The sequence below is a fragment of the Monodelphis domestica genome, chromosome 2, assembly GCF_027887165.1.
Source record: "Monodelphis domestica isolate mMonDom1 chromosome 2, mMonDom1.pri, whole genome shotgun sequence".
NCBI lineage: Eukaryota > Metazoa > Chordata > Mammalia > Didelphimorphia > Didelphidae > Monodelphis > Monodelphis domestica.
The window spans coordinates 259,759,334-259,786,839 of NC_077228.1; the positions used below are offsets into that span (position 1 = coordinate 259,759,334).

Sequence of the window (27,506 nt, forward strand, 5' to 3'; positions counted from 1 at the left end):
TCTAAGGTAGGATGTGGACAAAAGGAGAATAAGAGGTGGAGTTAGTTTGTGAGCTGCAAAGTTGGAGGCAACTTTCCCAGCTCTGATCCCACACACCTTGGCCTTGAACACACACCATCTGTAATATGTCCATTGAAGGTCTACATATTTGTCAGAGAATGTGTCCTGGCTTTAAGTGGGAGATATCTCCCAACAACTCTTCTTACTATCTATTCAGACTTGTGTTTGAACTAGTTGTATGCCCTGGCTAAGTAGAAAACCATATCTGTGGAAGCATAAACAATGCTTTTTGAGTAGATACTGACTGAGTACCTTCCCTGGCTCCCCAGCCAATTGGGGAAGCCCATACTTGCCATAAGAGTGTAGCCCTTAGGTTCAAATCTGGCCTCAGATACTTTCTAGCTGTGACCCGGTGTAAGTCATTTAACCACCATTGCCTAGCCCTTACCACTCTAATACCTTGGAACTAATACCCAGTATTGATGCTAAGACAGAAAGTAAGGTTTAGGAAAAAAAATGTAACTAAGAAATGTATAACAAAAATTTTTTTTAGAGTGTAATCCTACTCCACCCAGATGGGTTTGATTATTTGCTGAAGGATAAGCCTGTGACACTGCATACATGTAGGAAAATGTTACTCCTGATTGGTGGAGACTTCTGGAAAAGGACAGAGAAAAGGTTGAGACTATGAATGGTGAATGGGAGACCTCTAAAGCTGCAGGCATGGGAAGAAAAATCTATATATCAGTACACACATTCATTCCCAGTGCCTACAATCCCCAAAGATTAGGAGCAGATTTCTAGGATGACATCCTTCTTTCCCCAGTTGAGCTGAGATTTTACCTCAATTCTGGGTTGCAGAACCCCTTTTACTAAAGTGTATTCTATTACCTAATCTGTATTTGATCTTATAATTTCATTAGAGAACTTTGGATGAGTAAATTTAGTCTGCAAACAGGTTAGCATCTACACAGCAATGGATATGTGATGGATGTGTGTGTGTGTATGTATGAATATATATGTATGTGTGTGTGTGTGTGTGTATGCATATAATTTTTTTGTAACCTTTTACCTTTTGTAAGTATCTGGTTTCAAGGCAGAAGAGTAGTAAGAGCCAGGCAATAGGGGTTAAGTGATTTGGCTGGGTAAGCTATTGAGAAGCTATTCACTGAAAAGAGGAAATAGTCTGCCATTGGCTGCCTAAGAGGAAACATTGCACAAAATACAATTGTAGAAATGGGCAAATAATTAAGGTACTGTATTTATATGATGAGTACTTGTTACCATTTAATAGCATAATGAGGCACAAGTCTCAAAGTTAAAATATGAATCTAGCAAAAAATGGATACAAAGAGGATTAAAACCACTGAGTCTTCAGTATCAAGAATACCTACAATAGAGGTCATCTGGACCCTTGAAATTTCAGTAAACGTCACCTCAGGCCTTTCACAAACTATAATGTTGGATTTCTGAGTATTCCTCCCCCACAAACTAATGGTTAGTTTCAAATACCATTTTTTTCTATGAAGCAGTGCTTTTAAATTTGCAAAGCTCTGCCACTATACTGTGAAATAAAATGTTTACTATTGCATTGACCATTTTTAAAATTCTGATTACTTTTTAAAGCTCCACACTATAACTACCTTGGTTTAAAGCTAACCTTGCAAGATTAAAACTGTAAAAGGATTCTGCAGCTATGGGCTGCTGCTGTTTTACATCTACAACCAGATGAATAAGCCCTTGAAAAACTGTCTATAGCTTTCATTAGACAGTAAAACACCACTGGCCTGCAGAATTCTAGTGTCCATTGAATGGAATTCACATTAACAGTATATTTTAAACATACACCACCACAAAAGACTACAACAGATTTAAGCTGGAGGTTATTTGTTATGATATTCCTTGTTGGGGGAAAAGTCAGAAATAAAAACACAGCTAGGCAGTGTCTGAAGCTAAATGTGAACTCCAGGACCTCCCTTCTCTAGGCCTGGTTCTCTATCCACTGAGTGACCTGGCTATCACAGGAATGTATAATATTAAAACAGAAGCCTGAGAAACTGAGCTGTTGAGTGTCTCAGAGTCCCACAGACAGTGATCACTCCTCAAGTATTGTTTTACTTGTCTACTTTAATAAATGTTTGCTCATTTATGTAATAAGTGTAAAAAAGCCAAACTATCAGAGATAATGTACATTGCCTTCAGGTCTAGGAGGAACTATTTCCCTTCCCCTCCTTCCTTCACTCCCAAATGCTCTGCCCTCCATCAAGAAGGGAAAGTGGCTTTTATCCTGAGCTCAAACAAAACAATCATAGCCTTAGACAGATGTGTAGTAGAGATGATTCTAGCCAGATTCCACTGCTGAAGATAGGGGACTGGAGTGATTGCCCCATCACAGTCATTACCATCCTACTCTCCACAAAGGCAGAAATCTAATCCAGAAGAGAAGTAGGTGGGGCATTCCAGATCTATCTAAAAATCTCTGTTACACAAGGCTCACCCTGACCTCTGTTACAAGTGTTATAAGAGGAAAATTAGGAAAGAGACAGAAAACAGAAAGTCAAGACTAGAGGGAGGATACAGAGAAGTTGTGGTGAGATCCTATCTCACCTAAAGAGAGAAAGAGAATATGGGGAAACAAAAAAGATAAGTAAGAAAACAGAATTTCTCTCTAGGAAACATGATGCCTGACTCCTAAGACTAGAATGGAATTGAGGTTCCACTGGGTCCAGCCTCTGTGGAAGACAACAGAGGTGTGAGATAGGGGGCACAAGAACCCCATTCTGACAATTATGTGAGAGTCCAGAGGTCCTGAAGACCAGCCTGAGACTCAAGAAGAATAGGTCTAGTTATTCAAAAGAATAAAGACCCTGGTCTAGGCCAAAATTAGATGTTCCTCTGTTCTCCTTCCAATGCACAAATCGGTAGGTGCATAAGAGTCACAGGAAAGGGGGTCTCCCCACACACATATCCTAGATTTGTCCAAAAGTGACTGTGAAAAGTAGACAGTATCTCTTCTGAGGAATAAGACTGGAAGGGGCTAGGATGATCAGAGATAAAGCTGTGGTCTCAGGAAGGCTTTTTTTCTCTTCCTTGGGCAATGGTTGCTCTCCTTCATTCCTGGACACTTTAACATTAAGTTGCTCACATTTGTCATCCCTTCAATTATTTTTGCTGTTTAGTCAGTTAGTTAGGCTTGATTTTTTATGACCCCATTTGGGGCTTTCTTGACAAAGATACTGGAAATGGCTTGCCATCTCCTTCTCCAGCTCATTTTACAGATGAGAAAACTGAGGCAAACAGGGTTAAGTGACTTGCCCAGTCACACAGCTAGTGTCAGAAGCTGGATTTGAACTCAGGTACTCCATCTCTTCAATTTAGACTATGAGAATTTGAGGACCAAATTTGGTACCTTGCTAGATGATGTCTACTGAATTTTCCTCCAAAAGTTACTCCATTTCTGGATATAACTCATGACCCAGGTCTGAGAGAGACTCCCCTGAGTTTCTGTCACTTTCAGTCTTTCACAACAGCTTATTAAAGTCTTTTTTAGCTATTTCTAATCTAATGCTTTTGTGTACTTTCTCAATCTAGTTTTACAGTTAAAAAAAAAATTTCAACTACACTCTCACCCTGTCATTCTCTAGCTTTACCAGCCTACAAAAGTTTTAAGAGAAAAAAAGGTTTTAGTTGCATTGTCCAGAGACGTTTTAAAGGGGAAAAAAAGCTCTATGTTGGACTGGCATTGAAAAGAGTGACAATTGACAAATGGTAAAAGGATATGAACAACCAATTTTTAGATGAAGAAATCAAAGCTTTCAAAACCACATAAAAATGTTCTAAATCATTCTTGGTTAGAGAAATGCAAATAAAACAATTCTGAGGCCAATATGACAGTAAAATGATAAATATTGGAGGGGATATAGCAAAATTGGGACACTGATACATTGTTGGTGGAATTGTGAACTGATCCAACCATTCTATTTGGAACTGTGCCTAAAGGGCTATAAAACTGTGCATACCCTTTGATCCTGTAATACAATTGTATTGTTTTGTATACCAAAGAGATCATAAAAAGGGGGAAAGGACCCATCTGTACAAAAATGAAATACTATTGTACTATAAGAAGTGATGAACAGGATGATTTCAGAAAAAGCTGAAAGATCTTATATAACCTGATGCAGAAAATTGTATACAATAACAGCAATACACATACAATAATCAATCACGAAAGACTTAGCTACTCTCAGCAATACAATGATCTAACAGTTTTGAAAGACTTGTGACAAAGAATATTATCTACTTCCAAGGAAAGAACTGTTGGGAAACAGAGGCAGATTAAAGCATACTATTTTTCTCATTAGTTTATTTATGGTTTTATTTGGGGGCTTTAGATTCACATCAGTATTCTCATACAACAATAACCAATATGAAAGTATTTGGAGGGCAGGCCAATTTGTATTTTATAATTTCAAAAAAATGTATGTTGAAAATTGTTATTACATGTAATTGGGAAAATAAAATATCTTTAAATAAAAAAAGAAAAGAAAATGAAGGGTGAAATAAATACTAAGAGATGGGACACAACTGTCTGAGGCTAATCTGTGTAGGGATTCATCTAGTTACAGTGAGGAAAGAAGACTGGATGGAAGGTATATATCTCTTATAAAGGGGTGATAGTGGAAGTCTGTGACCAGAGGAACCCAGTCTTTGGAGAAGAAACCCCTGATTCTTGGTGGTGATGGGCTGTGACTCATACCAGGTTCCTGCAGAGGTATGAGGGTAGGAGGGAGTTTTGTGGGGTCTGAGTTCTGAATTGTTACCCCACCTAGTGATCCCAGATAAGTTCTTTTCTACTCCCCGTCCCTAACCTTCACTCACAATATACAGTCCTCTACTCTGGGAAGGAACTAGACTGACCTAGCTTCTTGGTTTGTGGGACTGGTCCAAGGAATATCCCTACCAAAGTTTAGGACAGGACAATCAGTACTGAATTTTGAAGGCATTGGTAATTCTTGCAATACTTCAGAAGCCTGGAAATAACAACTTGTTTGGGTGTGGTTTTTGGGTTTATCTGTTTATTTTGGTCCAGATCTGTGATTTTATCAGTGCAGATGGGGAAATCATCTACAATAGCTTTTGGGAGTTGGCCTGAACATTTGAAAAGGCATGATTTCCAAGGGTCACAAAGCCAAAGTGTCAAACCTGAACCCAAGAAGCACTGCTTCTAGTTCTCTATACACTTCTCTTTATACTATGACATGCTGCAGTGCCCTCATAAGCCCTAGCTATTAAGAATAGTTAAATGAGATGGATACACTGTGGCACAATCGAACAATAATGGCCTTCTCTACTAGTAGCAATGCAATGACCCAGAACAATTCTGAGGGACTTATGAGAAAGAATGCTGTCCACATCCAAGAGAAAGATTTGTGGGAGCAGAAACACAGAAGACATTTGCTTGATGACATGATTCATTGGGGATGTAGACTCTAAATGATCACTCTATTGCAAATAATAATATGGAAATCAGTGATACATACCCAGTGGAATTGCTTGTTGGCTACAGGAGGCGGGAAGGAGAGGGAAAGAACATGAATCATGTAACCATGGAAAAATATTCTAAATTTAGTAAATAAAATTTTGAAAAAAGTTAATATAACTATTATTAGGTAACCAGGTGAGCTCCTCTTAGGTATCATACTGCTCTCTACAAGATTTACTATCTATTTTCATAGATTTCCTCAATCCTGTTTTCTCAAGTGATCTAATTCCCTCCTCCTTCAACTAAGGATGAATTTAAGGCCATTTGCCTCAGGCAGAAATTTTTTTTTTTACTGCTCTTGTTTCTGCATTCTCAAGTAAGAGTAAGAACAAGAAACCAAGATCCCAAAGAAGAGTTAGTTTTGGAATCAGTCTGAAGACCAATTTTGACCAGCTGTCAACTTGGAGATCAAAACATTTTTCTGAGCCTATTTCTTCATTGTTAAAACTGGCAAAAGATCTATTATGTAAATCATAAAATGTGAACAAGTATTTTTCCTTTTTCCTGGAAATCTGGAGTCAGGGGTGGAGAACAGTTTTAGGAGATTCAGGAGTGGAAGATAACTGTCTTAAGCCCCAAAAAGGTGTTTATCAAGAATTCCAGAGACTTCTGCCCAGGGACAAGCTTGAGGGATTAACAAGTGGAGGTAAAGTCAGAATAGTTGCAAAATTGGAAGAGGTTTGAAGCAGATGTGGTGAGGATAGCAGGAGATGCCCATCTTAGACTTGCAGGTTCTAGATTGTCTGCCTTTGAATTTATAGATCTGTAGACCTTCACAGCTATGCACTCCTAAATTTGCTCTCCAGGGTTTCCCTAGGAGCCAAAGAGCATGCCTTTCCCATAGTATACAAATTTCTCCCACTATGTATTTTTTACACATTTGAAATTTTTTATTATTGTAGCCTTTGGGGGGTTGGGGAACAGCAACAATGTGTGATACTCTATCTCTCAGGTACAATGAGGGACATCCACAACAACCCTTTACCCCTCTGCCATACTTTCATCTTCTTAATAATTCTCTTTTTCCAGATTCAAAGTGGGCAGGTTCCATCATATTCTCAGAAAACACCCAAACTGCAGACACACTCTCTACTTGGCTTGGCTTTCATCCTTAAGTAAAACTAGGAAATCTTTTTCCATGGGCTAAATTTCAACTCTGAATCTTGAACAAAGAATTTATAGTCTTTGGGAAAAATCATTGTTAAGGGCTATGTAACTTATTATCAATAATATTAAATACTACAGAAACACAGAGAAGTGTTCAAGGAAGGTTATATATAATGAGACTCACATCCTTCTTTCTGCCTTCTTACACCTTTCTCAGTCAGCCCAAGAGGCCTTTCTGAAGAAAAAAAGATTTCCACTCTGAGTTTGTGTTCCCAGTTCTTTGCTCTGGGATAACAGGGAATAAGGGTGGATCTGTTGGTTGGACTTAACTTTCTTGAGCTGTAAAACTTTCTCCAGCTGTGATAACTGCCACACCCATTGGTCCAGCCTGGCCTCGGATCATTTACTCCTACCTCATACCTCTTTTTTTCCTCCCTACTACTCAGCTTCTTTATGCCTCTATCTCAATTCCTGTCTCTGCCCCTAAACTGGCACAAAGTCTCTTCCTCAAGGCCACTGGAATACAAAAACAACTCTCCAGCAGGTGTCTTATTTTAAGAGGCAAGATGATACAAACGGAATTAAAAACAGAACCAACTCAGACATGCTCTAAAAGTGAACTAGTCTCTAATCAAGAAACAGCCCTGGGGGCAAGTAGGTAGCTCAGTGGATAAAGGGCCAGGCCAATAGATGGGAGGTTCTGGGTTCAAATCTAGCCTTGAGCCCTTATTGCTTTTCTGCCTTGAAACCAATATCCATTCTAAGAAAGTAAGGTTTAAAAAATAATAATAAAACAGCTTTGTTCTGTGTAAGCTTAGGCTTTGCTTTTCTGGCTTTAAATTTCCATAAAATATCAGGGCTGAAATAAGTGGTCCATTTCTGAAGTCCTTTTCCATTCTATTCAGGGATGCTATAACATGAAAGGATAAACATTAGGTATGTACTGTAAGTGCCAACACAAGGGGCACCAGTAGGAAGTACACAAGATGTCCAAAAGATCTACCTTTCACTGGGTTTTTTCAACATTTTTACCCAAGGGAAGAGACATAAGTCCACTAATCAAAACCAGAGATCACACAAGAGCTGAGATAATTGTCTAGCACATTAAAACTTTATATAGCCAGAGCAATGGAACCAAATCAAGTACAATGAAATTTAATAGGGATAAGTGTAAAGTTTTCCATTCAGGTCTGAAAAAAAAATAGAGAAAAATGCAACAATGAGAAAATAACCTTTTCTGAAACTCTTAAGTCAAAAATGTGACACACACAGGCACACACACAAAACCTCACAACACAATTCAATATAAAGGAGGTGATGACTCCTTAGCTCAAATCAAAGCATAAATCTTTAGGATTTAGGTTCTTTTCTAGGCACTATATATGAAAGTCACTGGGCAAAATAATCTGTGGCACTTGAAAATCAGTTGAAGAAATTTAGGTTATTTAGTCTGAAAATAGGATCTGATAAGATTAGATTCCTGCTTTGCTATAGAAGATAAATGTCTTGTTGAGAGGTCAATTCAGCCCAATATAAGGAAAACCTTCTTCACAATTAGTTATTCAAAATCAAAATAACAAAGACCCAGGATCCCAGATCTGGAATTAGAAGCCCTTCCCTCCATCAATCTCCCCACCCTAACACCCACCAGGGTCATGTAGTCCTGCTTTTTCATTAGTAAACTGAGGCCCAGAGAATGTAAAGCAATTTTCTCATGCACACAATAATTTTTGAAGCTAGCTAGGATTTGACTTTTTTGTTTCCCAACTCTTAAGTCTATTGTTCTTTGAAACACACCCCAAATTACTTCTGAACTCCTGGGCAACCACCTGATACCAAATTCCTATTAAAAAAAACTAAGGATCAGACATATACATGTACACAGGGACAGACCTTAACAGATCTGGAAAAGTAGCTAAAAGAGTCCAGATTTTGCTTGCCAGGGCAAAGTAGGAAGTGAGTGGGGAAGCTCATTTAGTCATAGTTTATAAAAGTTGAGTTTGGAAGGACTTACAAGATAATCTCATCAAATTCTTATGAAGAAAATGAAAAATAAAGTGCCTTTTCAAGATTGAACAACTTGTCAAAGAAAGAGCTGGGACTAGAATCCAGGCCATTGCTAGACTTTCTGCCTGTAAAGAAAACTTGAATTGCTGTCAGCAGCACTGAGGAAATGAATAGTATTTGTTCCAACTGCCCAATCACTGGAGGTGAGGTTATGCCTATTCTTCAGAATGCTTTTAAAAATCCCAGAATTTCATCATCTGTATACCACTTAGTCCTCACATGCTTTTACACACTTAAAGGGTCATCCCCTTTCAGCCTTGTTTTAAATGAGAGTCCTTACTTCTAAGTCAAACGAATAGAAACTGATTTGAGGACATAACACATTGCCTAAAAGGAGTATTGGATTTGTAGTTGAGGATCTCGTTTCAAATATTGTCTCTGCCACTTGTGTGACTTTGGCTGAGTCACCTTACCTCTCTTGAGCCTTCTAATAACAACAAGAGTCCCTGCCAGCTTCAACACTCATCAGATATGTAGAATGGAGGCCCTCCAAATCTGGTCTCACACACTTACTTGCCCAACCCTTACTGCTCTTCTGCCTTGAAACTGACACTTAGTATGATTTCTAAGGCAGAAGGTAAGGGTTTAAAAATAAAAAAGTCTATGAATGACCCAGCTATTACCAATCAATTTAGGTGGAGTGTTGCCTCCCCTACCAGACCACACCAAGCTTCTTAAGTGTAGGAGCCTTGTCTTATAGGGGTCTGCATGGTACCCTGATTCATCACCTCTCTTCCCAGCCAGTTTGTGTACCCTGGTATGGTGTATCCTTCATTCATCTGCAAAACCTTCCCCACTCTATATCATTTCCCCTCTGGGCTTCTGGTTTTACTCCTGTAAAATGGAAACAACAGTACTGACCTCTACTTAGTTACCTGAGACAATATTGTGATGCTATTATTATTATGAGGGTTGAAACAATGACTATAAATCCTATAGGCACTCTATAAAAACGTTGATATGGTCAGTCAAAACTCAGGACATTTGCTGATAAGAAAGAAAAGATAGGGCTAATGACCTATGGTCTCAACAGAGATGGTTAGAGAGAGGAGAGCCTAAGAGGGAGAGAGATGGAAGGAGAAATGAGTGCAGAAGAAGAGAGAAGGCTAATATCTCCTCCCACCAGGTCTCAGTTGTCTTCTAAGGCAAAATGTATGAGGTGCAGTAGGCAAAAGTAGAAGCAGAGGCTGTGGCTGATATACAGATATGACTTTATTTAAGTTGGAGACCTGGGAGCTGTGAGTGTGGAGAGGGTGCTAAGAGTCAGGCTCAGGTGGGGGCGTTGGCTTCTCTTCATCAGGGGGGCAGTCAATGAAATCGGCCAGCATAGCGGCTGTGTCATCCTGTTCTTTCTGGAGAGGTAGAAAGCCACAGACAAAAGGGAAGTATAGATAAGGTAGGAAGCTACAATGAACCTATGAAGCTGCAGCTGCTGCCACCGCCACCTCCTCCTCCTCCTCCTCCTGCTCCACCCACCAGCAGCACTGCCCCTCTTGTTCACACCCCTCTTACCTCCCCTTTAGGTACTGTCTCCATCTCTGTGGCTGAAGCCTCAGCAGCCTTGGCTGGGGGCAGTGGCTCCTGGTTGCCCTTCCCATCAGTCCCCTCCCCACTTAAGGCAGGGGGCTCATTGCCAGTGGGCTCCTCAGCAGGGGGTGCTTCTGGTACAACTGTTCTCTCTTTTTCCTCCCTTTCTCCTTGGGGGGGTGAAGCCTCAGGGGCCAGAGGAGGGGCACTTTCACCCTCCTTTTCATCCTCAGCGTTGGTTTCTTCCACTTCCATCAGAAGGCCAGGCTCTGATTCTTCCTTGGAAGGCTCTGAGGGAGGTGGGGGTGGGGAAGAATCTGGGGGTGGGGCTCCCCTATCCTCTACCTCACCCTCCACTGGTTCAAACTCGACCTCCTCTAGCTCCTCCTCTTCTTCCTCTTCCTCCTCCTCCTCTTCCTCCTCTTCCAGCTCTCCTTCTTCTTCTTCCTCAAACTCTTCTTCAAATTCTTCTTCCTCTTCTTCCTCCTCTTCAAAATATTCTTCCTCATCTTCTTCCTCATCTTCATCCTCTGGGAAGTCCTCTTCTTCTTCCTCCTCTTCTTCTTCTTCCTCCTCTTCCTCATCACTGCTATTGATGTTGATAACTGTTAGATCTTCTTCTAGGGGAGGGGGTGCCCCTCCAGGTGTCCCTTCAGCCACCAGTTGGGGTGGTGGGAGAGGTCCAGACCCTGGTGGAGGTGGGAGGGGCCCAGGGGCAGGAGGCAGCTCCTCAGGCTCTTCTTTGGGTGGCAGGGGTGGGGAGGCAGCAGTAGCAACAACAGGAGGTGCTGGAGGTGGTGTGCCAGCCTGGGGAGGTGCAGGGGGCAAGGGCAGTAACCCCTCTGGCACAATCACCACACTGTCATCTGAGTCACTCTCAAGAGAGATCTCCACATCTGATGTTTCCTCCTTCTCATAATGAACAAATGCTGGTCGGGGAGGCCTCCCTCCAAAGGCCTCATCTGGGGGTAGGGAGGGTGGAGGTGTCCCAGCAGGGGCTGGGGCAGAATCCTCACTTAGGGCTGCTCGATGGTTTTCAGGACCAGGAAGAAGTCGAGGGGGCGCCGACACCAAGTTTGGGACGGGAAGGCCCAGGTGGTTAGCTGTGGCAGAGGCTGGGGGCCGAGGACCAGGGGGATGGAAAGATGGGGCCCTGAAGGGGGGAGGGGGTTCAGGCTGGGTTGGTGGAGCAATTGGGGGGCTAGATGGAGCTGGAGACTGGAGAGGAGGGACTCGAGGGTGGGCCAGGGCAGCACAGGTCACTAGTGCCTCAGAGCAGAAGGAAGAGACCTGGAGGAGGGAAAAGAGAGAAAACAGTGGCTATTAGCACTGTGAGAAAGAGAAGGGCAGAGAAGAATACAAGAAGAGCCAAGGCAGGAAAGGGATTAGAAAAAGTCGGAAAGGAGGAAAACAGAAGCTGCACTCCAAGGAAGGGGAAGATCTGAGATTGGACATAGAAAAAGGGGGGGGGAGGGGGGGAGTAGAACCAGGAGAGTCCATAGGTAGATTGGGCTTGCTTCCCAAAGATAGGAGGCAGAAAAATCTAAGTCAGATAGGTGTCTCCCAGAGTAATGAGGACATTCAGAGGTAGGTACCTCAAGGTTCTCCTCACGCTGGCCAAGGGAGAAGGCTTGCAGGGCACAGGTGAGAGGAGGAGGGCACTGTGGTGCTGGTGCCAGCAATAGAGCAAGTAGCAGGCGGTAGAGTTCTCGGCGGCATCGGGCACTAGTATAGGGAGAACCTCCAGGGATCTCACCCTGTTGGGTACTCATCACCATGGGCAATGTCAGCTCATGGAGTCGCTGGGGGGAATCAAAAAGAGAGGTCACACACTAAGAGACAACACCCCCACTCCCTCTCCTCCCTCAATTCTACCACCAAAGACAACATATTGTAAGGGGAGGGAGAAAGGGACAGGTACTCCAGTCACCAACATTCCAGGCATTATTTCCCCTTTACCCCCCCACCCCAAATCCAAGATCCCGATGCAGGGGACCAACTCTGTGAGTCTCTTCCTTGATGAGGGGCCCGCACATGAGGATGGTCCGGCTCAAACCTGGGAGGATGGGAAGGGGTTCACGTGAGTGAAGGAAACTGGGCTGACTCCCCCAAATAAGAGAACATTTCTCCCAGTGCCCTCATAGAGCCTCACCTCTTAGGGCAGTGGTACAGACATCACTGTTGGCATTGCTATCCCCCTTCCTGTGCATGGGTGGGACCACGGCTTCTCCTGAGTCCAACTTTAGTTTCTTGGGGGCACTAGGCTTCCCAGACTGTAATCCTCCATCCTGGGTGACCCGGGGACCACGAAGCTTGGGAAGGAGGAACGGAGTAAGGAAGGGGCAGGAAGAATGGGTAAGTTAGAAAGTATGATAAGAAAATGGAAGAAGGGAGCAGGGTGGGTGGGGAAGGACAGGAATAAAGGGTTTAGTCAGGTTAGGAGAGTGGGGAAGACTCAAGCCTCACCTTGAGGGCATCAGCAGGTGGGAAGATATCACTAAGCAGGTGAGTGAGCAGAGCCTCAGACTGAGCTCCCCCCTGGAGTACCCCAGCCCCTGCCCCACAGGTCTGTACCCACAGTTCCAGCACTGAGTACACCTTCGCCCGTACTGCACTGGGAGACAAAGGAGAAAGTTATGGGGTTTGAAAGGGCTCTTTTTTCTCCAGGCCTCTCTTAGAACCCACCTCTGAAACAATCCTCTCAATTAACTCCTATATCCCTGGACTCCTGAAAACAAAACTAATTTTCCCAATGTTACCACAATGCTCCTAGAATTTCATTACCTATAGGGCCTCTCCTGGCCTGGGGGAAGGGGATCCCGCCCAGCACTCCAGGTGTTAAGGACCTGGGGAAGCAGGCGGCAGATAAGTCCCCCAAATCGAACAAGTCGACTCCCACACCTGGAAGAGTGAGGGGAGAATATGAACACTGAAATCACTCCCCAACTCCCTCATCAACTCCCCCACCCCAATCACACTCACGAAAGAATAAGGGCAGAGAGTAGATCCAGGGCCTCCAGGTGGATAGAGGGCAACAGCAGTAGCCTTAAGGGACCATCCCCAAGCCAGCTCTGGTCAGGAGAGAAATCAGTATGTTCATGGGGCAGAGGGGAGATGGAGAGTGAGGATGCAGGTGTGGGAGGAAGGGAGGGCAAGGAAGCAATGAAGAAAGAAGATAAAGAGAAGTGAAAAGTTATGGGTATTTTTGGAAAGAGAGCCTGACAGTTGTAAGAAGTCCCAATTCTTGGGGAATCAGAGGATCCTGGGGCAGGTGAGGACAGCATAGGTGGTCTATGGAGACATGGTGAGTTGTTCTTCACTTACAATGTTCTTGCCACTAACACTGAGGGTCCGGCAGATAATGTCCAGTATGTCCTGCACTGGCACAGACACTGGTGCCCCAAATTCTGAGCTGGAAGTGGAGGCAGGGACAAGATGCTATCAGGTCTGGGCCCTCCAAGTGGCCAACTCTTTTTCCCTCTGTTCCCTTCAGTGCTTCCCTAGGACTGCCCAGCAGCACTTCTTATGTCTTCCTTACCCCCGAGAGTACCCAAACAAGAGCTTAATTCCTCCTGACGCAATCTTACCCCCACCCTCTAACATTTACCATTCTCCCTCCCTCTCCCACCTCCCCATACCATATCATTCCCTTTCCCACACCTCAGCATTAGCCCCAGACATCGGGCCAGCCCTGAAAACCTCTGTCGAAGCTGGAGAAGCCCATGAACATCATTATCTGCAGGGGGTGGCAGCAGCAGCTCCACTCCAGGACCTTCATATTGTATCGGGGCTGGATACATACATGCACACATACACAGAGGGACAAGACAGCCAACAGACCCCTTCCCCCACACCTTTAGCCATCCCTTTGTCAAACTGTCTTTCCCCAAAACTCAAATCCAAGGCATCTTCCAGGATTAACTCTATCCTGCTCAGGGTAAGTACCCTTATACTCATGCCCAAAGCAAGCATGATGCTCATCTCCACATGTTCTCTTTTCTGTCTCTTTCAACAAAATAAGAGCTTCAAGTTTCCTAGATCCACCTCTATCTTTACCTAATTTAGCATAAGGGATGTTTTTTTCCCCAGGAGGCAAGAGGGAATCAATGGATGAATGATCTATTTATTGCTTTGTCATCCCACATCCCCCAAACCATGCTTTTCTGGCAAAAGTCTCCCTCTCCACCCTTCTAGTCACCACCTCCCCAAGGACCACAATAATCACACCCTACCAACCCCACCATACTCCCAGCAACTAATCCTGACCCAACCGTACCAGTCTCAGCACCCTCGTAGAGGGCCCCCAAAAGGCCATGCAGTGAGGCCAGTAGACAATGTAACTCTTGTTCCCAGCTCTCTGTGTGCTTCAGGCCCTGGGAGAAGCCAGCCCCCAGGGCAGGCAACCTCGCGTAACACTCACACGCCAACTATAGTAGGGAGGAGAGTCAGGAACTGGGTCACCCAAGGGAATCACTCTGTGATCCTCCCCAAGTACCAGTGAGTAACATGGAATGGGGGTGGGGGATGGTGGTGGAAAATCGATTCTAAACCTGAGAGAAACAAAGGAAAAGAGGAAGACCAAGACACAATGAGCTCAGAAGAAGACAGACATAAACAGGGGAAGAGACAAGGAAGTATGTCAAGGTATCTATGTGCATTGGGTAGGAGAGAGATAGACTTAGACTAGAATAAGCCTGAGGCAAAAGGAAAATTCAAAGGTGAAGATTATATGGGCTAAGAGACAGAATAATCCCAATATTAGGAATCTATATGACTGCCATAAAGTTAAAGGCAGGGAGATCTAACCTTTTCTGTATTCTTACCCACCCTACCCTTTCCAGCTTCCATTATTATATCCTCCCCACAACCCTTTTACCTGCTGGAGTTGAGGGCTCAAGGCTTCAACCCTGGATAGGAAAAAGGAGGCCAGTTTGCCCTAGAGGGAAAGGGAATTATTGAGAAAGATAAAAGAACTCCTTTCCTCCCCCCTCTCCCAACAAATCATTATAATCTTAATTAATATTTACCAAAAAGAGGAAGGAAAACTGAGAGGTTTCTCACACTACCTAGTGGTAATAAATGAACCCTTGGCTTTTATATACTGTGGATTACCAGAACTTCTAGAATAGAAATAGCTCAAGAAACATTTCTATTCTTTGTCTATGATCAAATTTTTCTCCATCCATCCATCTCTTTCCCGTTTCAGACATTTTTCTAGACCTGAGCCAATCCCTTAACTAGACTATGAAGGATGGGAAGAATTTCTATGATTTTGTGTAGGAAGGAAAGAGGTGGAGGAGAAAGGCAGAAGGCAGAGAAGAGGGCATCTCAGGCAGGGGACCAGCTAGTGGGAGCACAGTTACTATGATAGTAATATACAAGGGATATTTTAGAGAAAAATTAGTAGATCATTTGGACATTGTGATAGTAGTGAATTCTCTGGGTACACTGTCTTCTGCAACATGTCCAAAACAAGATTGATTCTCTTCCCTCCTGATCCTGTCCCTGCCTCCAAAATTTCCCTATTTCTATAGAGGGCATCACCAACCAGATTCAAAACACTGGAGCAGCCTTTGACTCTCCTTCAAGCTCTCACACAACCAACCTCTAGGCTTGAATAACTCTAATTCTGCTTCTCCCTCCTCCTTGCATGACTACCATTCTAATGTCCTGCCTGAACTTATGATGAAACAGCTTTCAACCTTTTTCCTCTCCAAACTAACCTACACACACCTGCAAAAAAAAATGTTCCTAAGTCATAGGTCTGAATAAATCTCATAGGAAAAGTTGGTGAGACAGTGAATAGACTGATAGACCTGGAGTCCAGAAGATCTAGGATCAAATCTGGCCTCAGACATTCACTAGCTGTGTGACTATGAGCAATCTGGCTTAACCTGTTTGTCTCATCTTCTTAAATTGTAAAATAGAACCTACCTTAGAGAGTTGTGACAATCAAAATAAAATACTTCTAAAAAGTACCTTAAAAAAAAGTACCTAGCAGAGTGTCTGGCATACAGTAAGTGCCATAAAAATGCTTATTTTTCATTTTCTTTGTCCATTATCAAAACCTTTCAGTGGATCTCTACTGCCTCTAGAAACTGTCAAGTTTCCATTCAAAGATCTCCAACAATGGGCAGTTCATTAAATCCTGGGTAGTCTATTCCATCTCTAGATGGTTCTTTTTACAAAGTTCCTCCTTATGATGGTATTGCTACTTACTTATGACAATGAATGAATAATCTTAACATCTTTAGTATTTAGACAGAGAGCAGATAAGAACTAGAAAGATTAAAAAGTCTAGAAATCATTTTAGCTTTGATTCCAAAAGCACTTCTATGATTGACGAATGTCACCGAGATAACTCAATAACAAATGAAAACCCCCAGAAAAATCTGACCTTGTTTCCCCAAAAGATGATATCATTTCTCAGATAGTTGCCATGGTCTACATTAATCAACAAAGCTGGGTTCTTTTGGAAAATTATTGGTTTATTCCCTTGTCAATAATATAATAGTCAATAATATGACTTACAAGATGCAAAGTTGGTCATATTGTTCATCTGAGATACTGGTCTAAGCAGGGACATGAAAATGAACTAAAATTTACTTGCTATGTTTTTAATTTCTAAAAATCAGATTCTGCCTTGACCAAAAGCCAACTTAGCCTTCCTTGTAATTCTGAGGAACTGTTTTAATGCTTTGGCAACAAAGTGTGGGTGGGATAAGTAAACCACAGGGACAGAATACATCTACAATGTTTGACAATCTTCCCTTTAGAGGAACCAACTGGGGCTGAAGTCTGTATGGTCCCTAATATTCTTTGGCCAATTAGACTGAAGAAAAGAAGGCTCTTATCTTTCCTAGAAATGATATTTATGTCCAAATATTTAAAAAATTCCGAGAAACTCAAACCCTTGAGGAAATTACAAAAACAAACTCTTATCTTGGGTGTTGGCAATCAAGAGGCCAACAAGATACAGTTAAGGGGCAGCTGAGTAACTCAGATACTATTTCCTCAAAATAATGAATTTTATTTAGAATGTAGGCCATGCGTTCCATAAGGTACAACTATTTAACATCTAGTTTTAGATAAGTGGTACAAGTGATCCCCAACCCTCAGCAGTGTCTTTAATCAAGAATTGACTTGTACAGAGCTCATTAGTCCAGACAACACTATTTCACAGCCCTCTTCAAAGAATGTTGCTCTCAGAATATTAGAGCTAAAAGGGACCTTAAACATCAAACACATTCATTCAGTAGAGCCAAGCCTAGAATTGGGAGGGACTAGATTCCAATCTGGCCTAAAACACTTTCCTGGGCATGTGACTCTGGGCAAGTCACTTAACTCCCATTAACCTGTAAGGCCTACCTTACAGCTCTTCTGCCTTGGAACTAATATACAATATTGTATCTAAGTCAGAAAGTAAGGTGTTTTTTTTTTTAAAGAGGGAGTCCAAGTATGCTGGTTTATCTACTATTTAGAAGAGGCCAAACTCCTAGATCACCTATGAAAAGAGCAGAAAAATTTAGTAGGTTTGTGGATATGTGTAGTGGCTCCATAGTCCAAACAATTTGTTAAAATGGTTTTTGTGACTTTTCTGGTTTCCATCTGTCTGGGGTCCTCATTCCATTCTGAATGCGCTTTGCTGCATTTCACTTATTTTCAGTTGTATCTGACTCTTCATGACCCCATTTGGGGTTTTCTTGCCAGATACTATAGTGCTCTGCCATTTACAATTACCAGCTCCTCTTACAGATGAGGAAACAAAAATTACAGACAAGCAAACAGAATTAAGTGATTTATCCAGGTTCACATGGTTAGAGGCCAGATTTGAAGATGGGTCTTCCTGGCATTCTATCCACTATGCCACCTAGCTCCCCTAGAAATTATTATAGAGTTAATGTGATTTTCTGATGTCTATTTCCTATTCTTTATTTTCAATAGCTTCATAGTTCTAGATTAAGCTGTTTCAACTATTTCTCATTCTTCTTGGTTTTTAAAAAAATTCATTCAAGGGAGGGTAGCTGGGTGGCTCAGTGGATTGAGAGGGAGAGACCTAGAGAGGAGAAGTCCCAGGTTCAAATCTGGCCTGACACTTCCCAGCTGTGTGTACTACTCTTCTGCCTTAGAACCAATACATTGATATTGATTCTGAGATCGAAGGTAAGGGCTTAAAAAAACAACAACCTGATTCAAGGATGCAACACTGGATTAAATATAAGCTGATCTATATTTTATGAAGGGTGATAAACAAGAATTGTCTCACAAAGCAAAACAAAGAAACTGAAGGTAAAAGTATTTTAAAGAAAATTTTATAAGAGAAGAACATATATGGTGAAATGTGGTTTAGGAAAATCACTTTTTCCTAAGTGGTAGCTGAGTAAAGGATGTAACAGAATGGCAAAGGAAATTTGAATCCAGGGGCAGCTGGGTAGCTCAGTGGATTGAGAGCCAGGCCTAGAGATGGGAGGTCCTGGGTTCAAATATGGGCTCAGACATTCCCCAGCTGTGTGACCCTGGGCAAGTCACTTGACCCCCATTGTCTAGCCCTTAGCACTCTTCTGCCTTAGCACCAATACACAACATTGATTCCAAGACAGGAAGGTAAGGGTTTAAAAAAAAAAAGAAAAGAAAAGAAACTTGAATCAAAATGACCAATGACAGACATCTAGAGGAAAAGTGATGAAAACCTATACTGTGGCAAGATGATTATGAGTGGGGGAAGAGAGAGATAATGTATATACAAGAGGCTGTGAAAGTAAAAATTAAGATTAGGTAAGAGATTGTATATGTAAGGTGAATGAAAGTGAAAAATTGATGATAAAACAGATTTCAGGGCTGAGTGACTGGAAAGAGGGCAATACCTTTATAGAAAAGTTAGAAGGGGAGAATTGGAGGTTTTTGGGAGGATTGAGGTATGTTTTTGTCCAAAAGGCAGTTAAAGATTTCCCCAATCTTCATCTCCTAACTGGAGAGAGTTTAGTAAAAAGGGAATGAGAGGAGGGAATGAATGTAGGCACATGATTTTTCTGGGAGTTTAGCTAGCAGGGATGGATGGATCAGGGGTGGATTAAGAATACAGGAGTCAGGGCAGCCTGGTAACTCAGTGGATAAAGGCAGGCCTGGAGATGGAAGACTTTGGGTTCAAATCTGGCCTGTGACCCTGGGCAAAAATTGCCTAGCCCTTGCCAATCTTCTGTCTTAGAATTGATACTTATATGGATTCTAAAACAGAAGGTATGGGTTTAAAAAAGATTTTTTAAATTTAAAAATACAATTTTAAAGAAATATTTTTAAATATAGGAGTCATAGATAGGTACATAAAGAGATGATAAGACTACAGAGAATGAGAATGTAAATGGAGATGTATCTCCCTCCTGGAGGAAGCAAGGAGATTTCAGGAAGGGTGCATGTAGAGGGGTTGCCTTAGCAAAGAGAAGGGAATGAAGGAAGGGAAAGTGGGGTCACATGAACAATGGAAAAGTCTCTGAAATCAAGAGGGAGGCAGTGGAGTGTTATGGAAAGAATACTGGATTTTGAGTCATAGTACTTATGTTCAAATCTGAGTTCTCAATCAAGTAACTTAAAATGTTTAACAATTTTTAAAGCAGGTCTTTTCTTGATTGCAATTGTATACACTTTAACCTGTTCCCTAGAAAGGCAGAATGACACAATCAATAATTAAGTCCACACACATAACATGGACTAGGCCAGTGACACCCTTGAACAAATCACTTGAAATCTTTAGTTCTCAGTTCCTAATTTGCTGTAAAATGAGGAACTGAAGGCCTCTAAGACGCTTCAAGACTATGATTTTATAACATTATTACTTAAAAAAAAAAATTCAGGGGGAGCAGTTAGGTGGCTCAGAGGATTGAGTCAGGTCCTGGGTTCAAATCTGGCCTCAGACTGTGTGACCCTGGGCAAGTGACTGCCTAACCCTTACCACTCTTCTGCCTTAGAACCAATATTTTTGATTCTAAGATGGAAGCTAAGGGCCTAAAAATAAATAAATAAATGAAAATTAAGGTTCCAGAACCTTACAACTAGCTCCTATGACCTTAGGAAAAGTAACTTGACTTTCTCTAAGCCTCAGTTTGCACATCTATAAAAATCACTTTAAAAAGATAAAGTCAATCAATCCATCAATAAACATTTATTAAGTACCTGCAATGGGTCAGGTACATGTTAAGAGATAAAAAAGGGCAGCTCCTGTTTTCATGGAACTTACAGGTTTAAATGGGGAAGCCAACAAGCAAACATAACAAGCTAGATAAAGGATAAGTAGGAAATAATTAACAGAGGAATTAAGGATTGTAATCAAGAGAGTTGAGAAAGGATTCCTATAGAAGAAGGGATTTTATCTGGGACTTAAAAAAGGAAGGGACTAACCTGACAGAATCATACCATCCCCCTCCCTGAAGAGAGGCATTAAGAATGATAGGACTCACACCCAGATTGGCTAACATGACAGCAAAGGAAAGTAATAAATGTTGGAGGGGATGTGGCAAAAGTGGGACACTAATGTATTGCTGGTAGAATTGGGAATTGATCCAACCATTCTGGAAGGCAATTTGGAACTATGCCCAAAGGGTGCTAAAAGACAGTCTGCTCTTTGATCCAGCCATACCATTGCTGGATCTGTACCTCAAAGAGTTAATAGGGGAAAATATGTGCACAAAAATATTTATAGCCACACTCTTTGTAGTGGCAAAAAACTGGAAAATAAGGGGATGCCCTTCAATTGAGGAATGGCTGAATAAATTGTGGTATCTATTGGTAATGGAATACTATTGTGCTAAAAGGAATAATGAACTGGAGGAATTCCATGTGAACTTGAAAGACCTCCAGGAATTGATGCAGAGTGAAAGGAGCAGAACCAGGAGAACATTATACACAGAGACTGATACATGGTGGCACAATCAATGTAATGCATGACTTAAGACAATTCTAAGGGACTTATGAAAAAGAACACTATCTACATCCAGAGAAAGATTTGTGGGAACAGAAACACAGAAGAAAGACATTTGCTTAATCACTTGGTTCAATGGGGATATGATTGGAGACTCTAAATGATCACTCTATTGCAAATATTAATAATATGGAAATAGGTCTTGATCAATGATACTTGTAATGTGCGTTGGTTATGGGAGGGTGGAGGATGGAGGGGAGGGAAAGAACAGGAATCATGTAACCATGGAAAAATATTCTAAATTAATTAAGTATATAAATAAATTAGAAAAAAAAAAGAATGCTATAGGACTTAGTAGCAACTTTGGCTAGCTTTTGTTCTTCTGATGCTAGGAGAGGTTCAATAGAAGGTGGAGTGTCTAAGAGGAAATCACTGTAATATAAAACTAAAGGCAACAATAAGATTAAAATTCTCCCATGGCCCAAACTATGGTTAAAAATCTTTCTTATACTGTTCACCCTTACATCAGAGCCAATACAATTCTGCCCCCTGGAGGAACCGAGTTTTAACAACAACTAGCATTTGAATTTTTAGTTTTTTTATTTTTTATTTATTTTTAAAAACCCTTACCTTCCATGTTGGAGTCAATACTGTGTATTGGCTCCAAGGCAGAAGAGTGGTAAGGGGTCAAGTGACTAGCCCAGGGTCACACAGCTGGGAAGTGTCTGAGGCCAGATTTGAACCTAGGACCTCCCATCTCTAGGCCTAGCATTTCAATCCACTGAGCTACCCAGCTGCCCCCAATTTTTAGTTTTTAAAGCACTTTTACACATATGATCTCATTTTGTCCTCAACCCTGAGAGGTAGGTATTTTTTTTAAATCCTTACCTTCCCGTCTTGGAATCAATACTGTGTATTGGTTCCAAGGCAGAAGAATGGTAAGGGCTAAGCAATGGAGTCAAGTGACTTGCCCAGGGTCACACAGCTGGGAAGTATCTGAGATCAAATTTGAACCCAGGACCTCCCATCTCTAGGCCTGGCCCTCAATCCACAGAGCCACCCAGCTGCCCCCTAGAGGTAGGTATTATTGTTATCCTCATTTTACAAATGAAGAAACTAAGGCTATGAAAAGTTAAATGATTTATTTGTCCAAGGTCAAACAAGCAGTTATGTATCTGGGTAAAGATTCTGATCTCCATGCCCAAGGCTAACTAACTCCACCACATCCCCAAGCTGCCTCCTAGAATATGTAATTCCTTCGTGATGGTCCTTCACAAATACCTAAATAAAGCAATCGTATTTATATAGCTTCCCTTTCCCAGATGAAGACTCACAGGAGTATCTGTTCCTCACACGGCATAGTTTTCATACATTTGCAGACTATGCTAGTTGTACTACCCTCTACCAGTAATCTAGCAAAAAACAGTGCCCCAAACTAAATACAATAGAAACTGACCATAACAGAATGCAATTTTGTAAAAATCTTTGTATCTCTTGAGTGAAGGTAGGTGTTTCACAAATGCATGCTAGACTGGAAAAATAAATACAGTAAAATGGACAATACTAACCTTTTTTTTTAAAAAAAATAACCCTTACCTTCCTTCTTGGAGTCAATATTGTGTATTGGCTCCAAGGCAGAAGAGTGGTAAGGGCTAGGCAATGGGGGTCAAGTGACTTGCCCAGGGTCACACAGCTGGGAAGTGTCTGAGGCCAGATTTGAACCTAGGATCTCCCGTCTCTAGGCCTGGCTCTCAATCCCCTGAGCTACCCAGCTGCCCCCACTAACCTAATTTTTGATATAGGAATGCCATAAAAATACCTGGATTTCTTCAAGTGACTTGACAAATATCCTTGAGGACCAAATCAAGAAATCTTTAAACTAAGCACGGGAAATGGGTTGAAGTTGGTTAGGTGATAAGGTCTTTCTCATCCTCTCTTTTGGGTTAAATATGAGAGAAATCACTGATAGTGGGTTAATGAAATTGACAGATAACATAAAAGCAGAAGTGATAGCTGATATACCAAGATAATAGAAATGAGATCCAAGAAGATCAAAAGACTAGAAAACTGGGCCAAAACCATAAAGATTAAATTTAATAGGAATAAACATACATTTTTAAAAATCAACTACACAATGGAAGAGGGGAGCACTGATATAGACAAAAGTAAAAAAACCTGAGGGTTTTCACAGATTCCATATGAGCCAATAGCAGGAACCCAGAAACACAACTCTAACAGCTAGCTACCTATACAGAAGCAAAGAATTCAGAATGTGGGTAATAACAGTCTTGTTGTGGGAGGTTCTGGTCAGACGATATTCTAGAGTATTTTGTTAAGCTGTGAGCACCATCTGTAAGGATATTCATAAAATGGATCCCATTCAGAGAATGATGGTGTTGAAAAGACTGGAAATCCCATTGCATGTGGAATGGATAAAGAAATTCTAAATGCTTAACTTGGAGAAGAAAAGAGATAGGGGAGCCATGATAGTTGTCCTGAAGCAGGAAGAGGAAATCTGCTTGGCCTCATAAAGCAGAACAAGGAACAAGGGTGGAAGGTGGATTTAGGCTGAATAAGGGCAAACTTCCTGATAATTACAGTGTTTTAAATGTGGAACACACTGCCATGGAAGGTAGTGAAGGTCTTCAAATGAACAACTTGTTAGGATATTATTGAGGGAATTCCTGTTCAAGTATAGTATAAATGACTTCTGAGGTTCCCTTTCATTTGGTCCTTTCAAACTCTAACATTCTATGATCAATGTCTCAATGTATCCAAATGCTGGGATTACACTAAGCTATAAATTAATGAAGTTCTCTTGTTAGAACCCAAAATTTAGCTTTAGAATGAAATTTGTGCTCAACCCAAATTTGGTAATTCACTTCAAGTAAACTAAGACCTGTCTCAGGAAGGGCTAGGTAATTACCTAATTCTGCTTGTATAGACAATTACCTCCTGCATACCCTTCTCTAAAGTGAAAACCACAATTCTCAAACTGGCTATCTTTTCTCAGTGTCACAGTAGAACAGAACTTCAGTGGTGATAAACAAGGCCTTCATGATAGACCAATAGATCATCATCGTCATCTTTATCATCACTTGCATTTATATGTGCCTGTGCCAGGCACTGTGGTGTTTTTAAAACTCTTCACAACAACACTATAAGGGAGGTGTTATCATTAATCTTATTTTACAGTTGAAAAGAACTGAAGCAGAGATAGGTTAAGTGACTCTAAATTCAGGTCTTCTTGATTCTAGGTGAAGCATATCTAGTCCCTACGCCAAAATATCTAAAATAAAATCAATCTGGGAGGAAGGGATACCATACAAAGCAAATAATTAAGCAAAATACAGCTGGAGGTAAGCTTGAAAGCAAGACAGGTAACAGACATGAGAAAGCATGGTAAACAGACAGTTCTTGTCTAATGTAAGTGGACTGTTCCATTTCCCCACCTCTCTCCATGCTCCTTGTGATCCTCTGATACTCCCACCCCCTCAGAGCTGCTTCAGTGCCTGAGCCCACCTCCCCAACCCCTCCAAGCCTAAGGGCTTCAGTGTCTGGAGGGATAGAGGAGGGAACTGAATTTCCATAGTGCAAATGTATGTAAAGCCAGAATGGTCAATACTAGGAACAGTATTAAACTTGGAAGCTAGTGTCCTATGTTCAAATCCTAAACTCAAATCTGTCAGATGAGCATAATACCTGACAGATTACTGTGATAAAGGTACTTTTTTAAACACAAGAAACATTACTTAAAGCACAAGTTACTATAACAAGTACATTTAATATACTCAAACCATTTTCAGGTCCTTTGTTAGTCCTCACTGATAGGGCAAATAATTCACACTTAATTATAAATGGCTATTTTTATTCAAGAAAGTTGACAATTTGATAGCCATTTGTTTTATGCTACTACATCTGCTTGAAAACAATAGGACAAATAACAGGTGCTACTTTTTCCTTCGCTGATTCCTTTCCCTTGTGGAATTTGAACTAGTGATATATTGGATTTTTTTCAAAGCAGGCAGGCTGATGAAGAGTATTAGTATGTGGAGGTAGGTAGCTTAATAAGGTATACTTGGAAACATACAACTATCAATATGAATAAGGATAAGCTTAACTATAACATGGAAGAATTGGATTAGAAGTCAGAATCAAGACATTTTTACAAGAAATATATTCAAAATAAAGACTCAGAATTAAAATAAAGGGTTGATAGATACTTCCTAGTTGTGTGACTCTGGGCAAGTCACTTGACCCCCATTGCCTAGCCCTTACCACCACTCTTTTGCCTTAGAACCAATACAAAGGTGGAAGGTAAGGGTTTAAAAAAAAATAAGGGATTGAAACAAAATCTATTATGGCTCAGAAGGTCTCAAAAAAGTAGGGGTAGTGACCATGATCTCAAACATAGCAAAAGCAAAAACTCATTTGATTAAAAAAAGATAAAAAATTCCCAGTTGTGTGATCCTGGGCAAGTCACTTGACCCCCATTGCCTAGCCCTTACCACTCTTCTGCCTTAGAGTCAATACACAGTATTGACTCTAATACAGAAGGTAAGGGTTTAAAAAAAAAAGATAAAAAAATAATTTGCTGAAAGACATGAGATAATTTAAAGGAAATGGGCAAATACCTACCCCCAAAGAGTAAAGAATTTAAACAACTCAAATTCAGCAAAAAAAAAAAAAACAACACTGAACTAGCCATAGATGAACTCCCAAAAGCGAAAACCCAGACCAGTTGGATATACAGGTGAATTCTATCAAATACTGAAAGAACAATTAATTCTATTACATGATTTGTAAAAATAGCAAAATAAGGCATCCTACTAAATCCCTTCTATGATACAAATATGGTCTTAATATCTAAAGCAATACAAGTCAAAACAGAGAAAAAACTACAAAAAATATTATTCCTAATGAATATTAATGCAAAAGTGTGTATGTATAAATGTGTACACATGTAAAATAGACATATATGTATATACACACATATAGATTCACACAGGCAGACAGCTCTCATAAGTGGACTGTCAGAAGACCTACAAAAATCAAATTTTAAGTAGTTCAAATTATTATTATGGGGGATGAAGAGGGAGGGCAGCTCATAAACACATGGTTCAGGGACATGGTGTAAGGGGATGGATTGATGACAGGAGAGGGCCAACTAGAAGTGACAGACAGACAGACAAGTACTTGGTAGAAAGTGGAAGGAATATGGATGGAGGGAAGAGAGAAAGGGGCAAGGCAGACAGGCACTCAGGTGGGCCAAGCAGGGCAAAGGTCTCCTCTTTCAGTACTGGAGGTCTTAAGCCAAGCCCCCAATACTATTTGATCTGGGTCAGTGGCAGTCTAGCTCCATGTCCATTCTGCTTTTTTGGGGGTTGGAGGTGAAGACAGGCTTATGGGAAAGAGAGGGGGAGGCCTTGGAACCAAGCAGAGAGGCAGGAGAAGAGAAAGAGAGCACAGTACTAAAGAGTAAAGTTAATATCAATGGGTTTTTTTAATCCAAATTTTTCAGAATTCTTTACATAAAGTTGAATTTCCATAATGCAAATTTACATGAAGTCAGAACTGTCTACTCTATATAATCAAATTGGATTTCTACTAGAAATGAAGGATTGGTCTAATATTTGGAAAATATAAACTGTAATTATCAATATTAATAAGAACAAAAAACATTCTATCATTCTATCAGTATACATAAATGCTAAATGTTAAAATTTTTAATTTTTGTTAAAAATGCTAGGAAGCATAGAAACAAATAGACCTTCCCCTAACATGATATACGGCACTTAAAAATAGTATCTAAAATGAGGAACCAGATTCCTTTTCAAAAAGACTGGGATAAAAGCAAGGCTATCCATTATAATCTCTATTATTTATTTGATGATATAGTGCTAGACATATGATATAGTGCTAGTTACAGTAATAAGAAAAAGAAATAAAGGAAATAAAAATAGACCAAAAGAAACAAAGTTACCCCTTTTTTGGTAGATGCACTTAAGAAAATCCCAGTCAACTAAAAATTAACTGAAACAGTAGCATCGTCCAAACTACATGATATACAATAAACCCACACAAATTATAACCATTTTTATACATTACTGAAAAAGCCCAGACAGAAGTGATAGAGAAATTTCATTTAAAATAACTACAGAACATATAAAATATTTGAGTCTACACTAATATATACACACTGTTTAAGGAAATATAGATCCAAGTAACTGAAGATATATAAAATGTTCATGAGTAAGCCAGTATTATAAAAACTTCAATACAAACTAAGTTAATTCATTTATTTAGTGACATATCAATCAAGATAACAATGGAACACTTTATTACATCAGA

The 27,506-nt window shown here is 40.8% G+C and overlaps 2 protein-coding genes across 2 annotated transcripts in view; both read right to left on the bottom strand.

Moving 5' to 3' along the window:
- LOC100015976 (polyunsaturated fatty acid lipoxygenase ALOX15) overlaps nucleotides 1-27,506 on the bottom strand; it is a 65,713-nt gene that overhangs the window by 30,960 nt on the left and 7,247 nt on the right. The gene's annotated exons all lie outside the window — the stretch shown is intronic.
- PELP1 (proline, glutamate and leucine rich protein 1) overlaps nucleotides 9,911-27,506 on the bottom strand; it is a 30,389-nt gene continuing 12,793 nt past the window's right edge. Inside the window, exons 6-17 of the mRNA XM_001370666.4 lie at nucleotides 15,120-15,179; nucleotides 14,520-14,670; nucleotides 13,904-14,033; nucleotides 13,568-13,655; nucleotides 13,226-13,314; nucleotides 13,028-13,144; nucleotides 12,710-12,857; nucleotides 12,396-12,555; nucleotides 12,244-12,299; nucleotides 11,839-12,045; nucleotides 10,229-11,533; nucleotides 9,911-10,068 (exon numbers count right to left, since the gene is read on the bottom strand). Coding sequence (XP_001370703.2) covers nucleotides 9,973-10,068; nucleotides 10,229-11,533; nucleotides 11,839-12,045; nucleotides 12,244-12,299; nucleotides 12,396-12,555; nucleotides 12,710-12,857; nucleotides 13,028-13,144; nucleotides 13,226-13,314; nucleotides 13,568-13,655; nucleotides 13,904-14,033; nucleotides 14,520-14,670; nucleotides 15,120-15,179 — 2,607 coding nt within the window. The 3' untranslated portion in view covers nucleotides 9,911-9,972. The remainder of the gene's footprint in view (nucleotides 10,069-10,228; nucleotides 11,534-11,838; nucleotides 12,046-12,243; nucleotides 12,300-12,395; nucleotides 12,556-12,709; nucleotides 12,858-13,027; nucleotides 13,145-13,225; nucleotides 13,315-13,567; nucleotides 13,656-13,903; nucleotides 14,034-14,519; nucleotides 14,671-15,119; nucleotides 15,180-27,506) is intronic.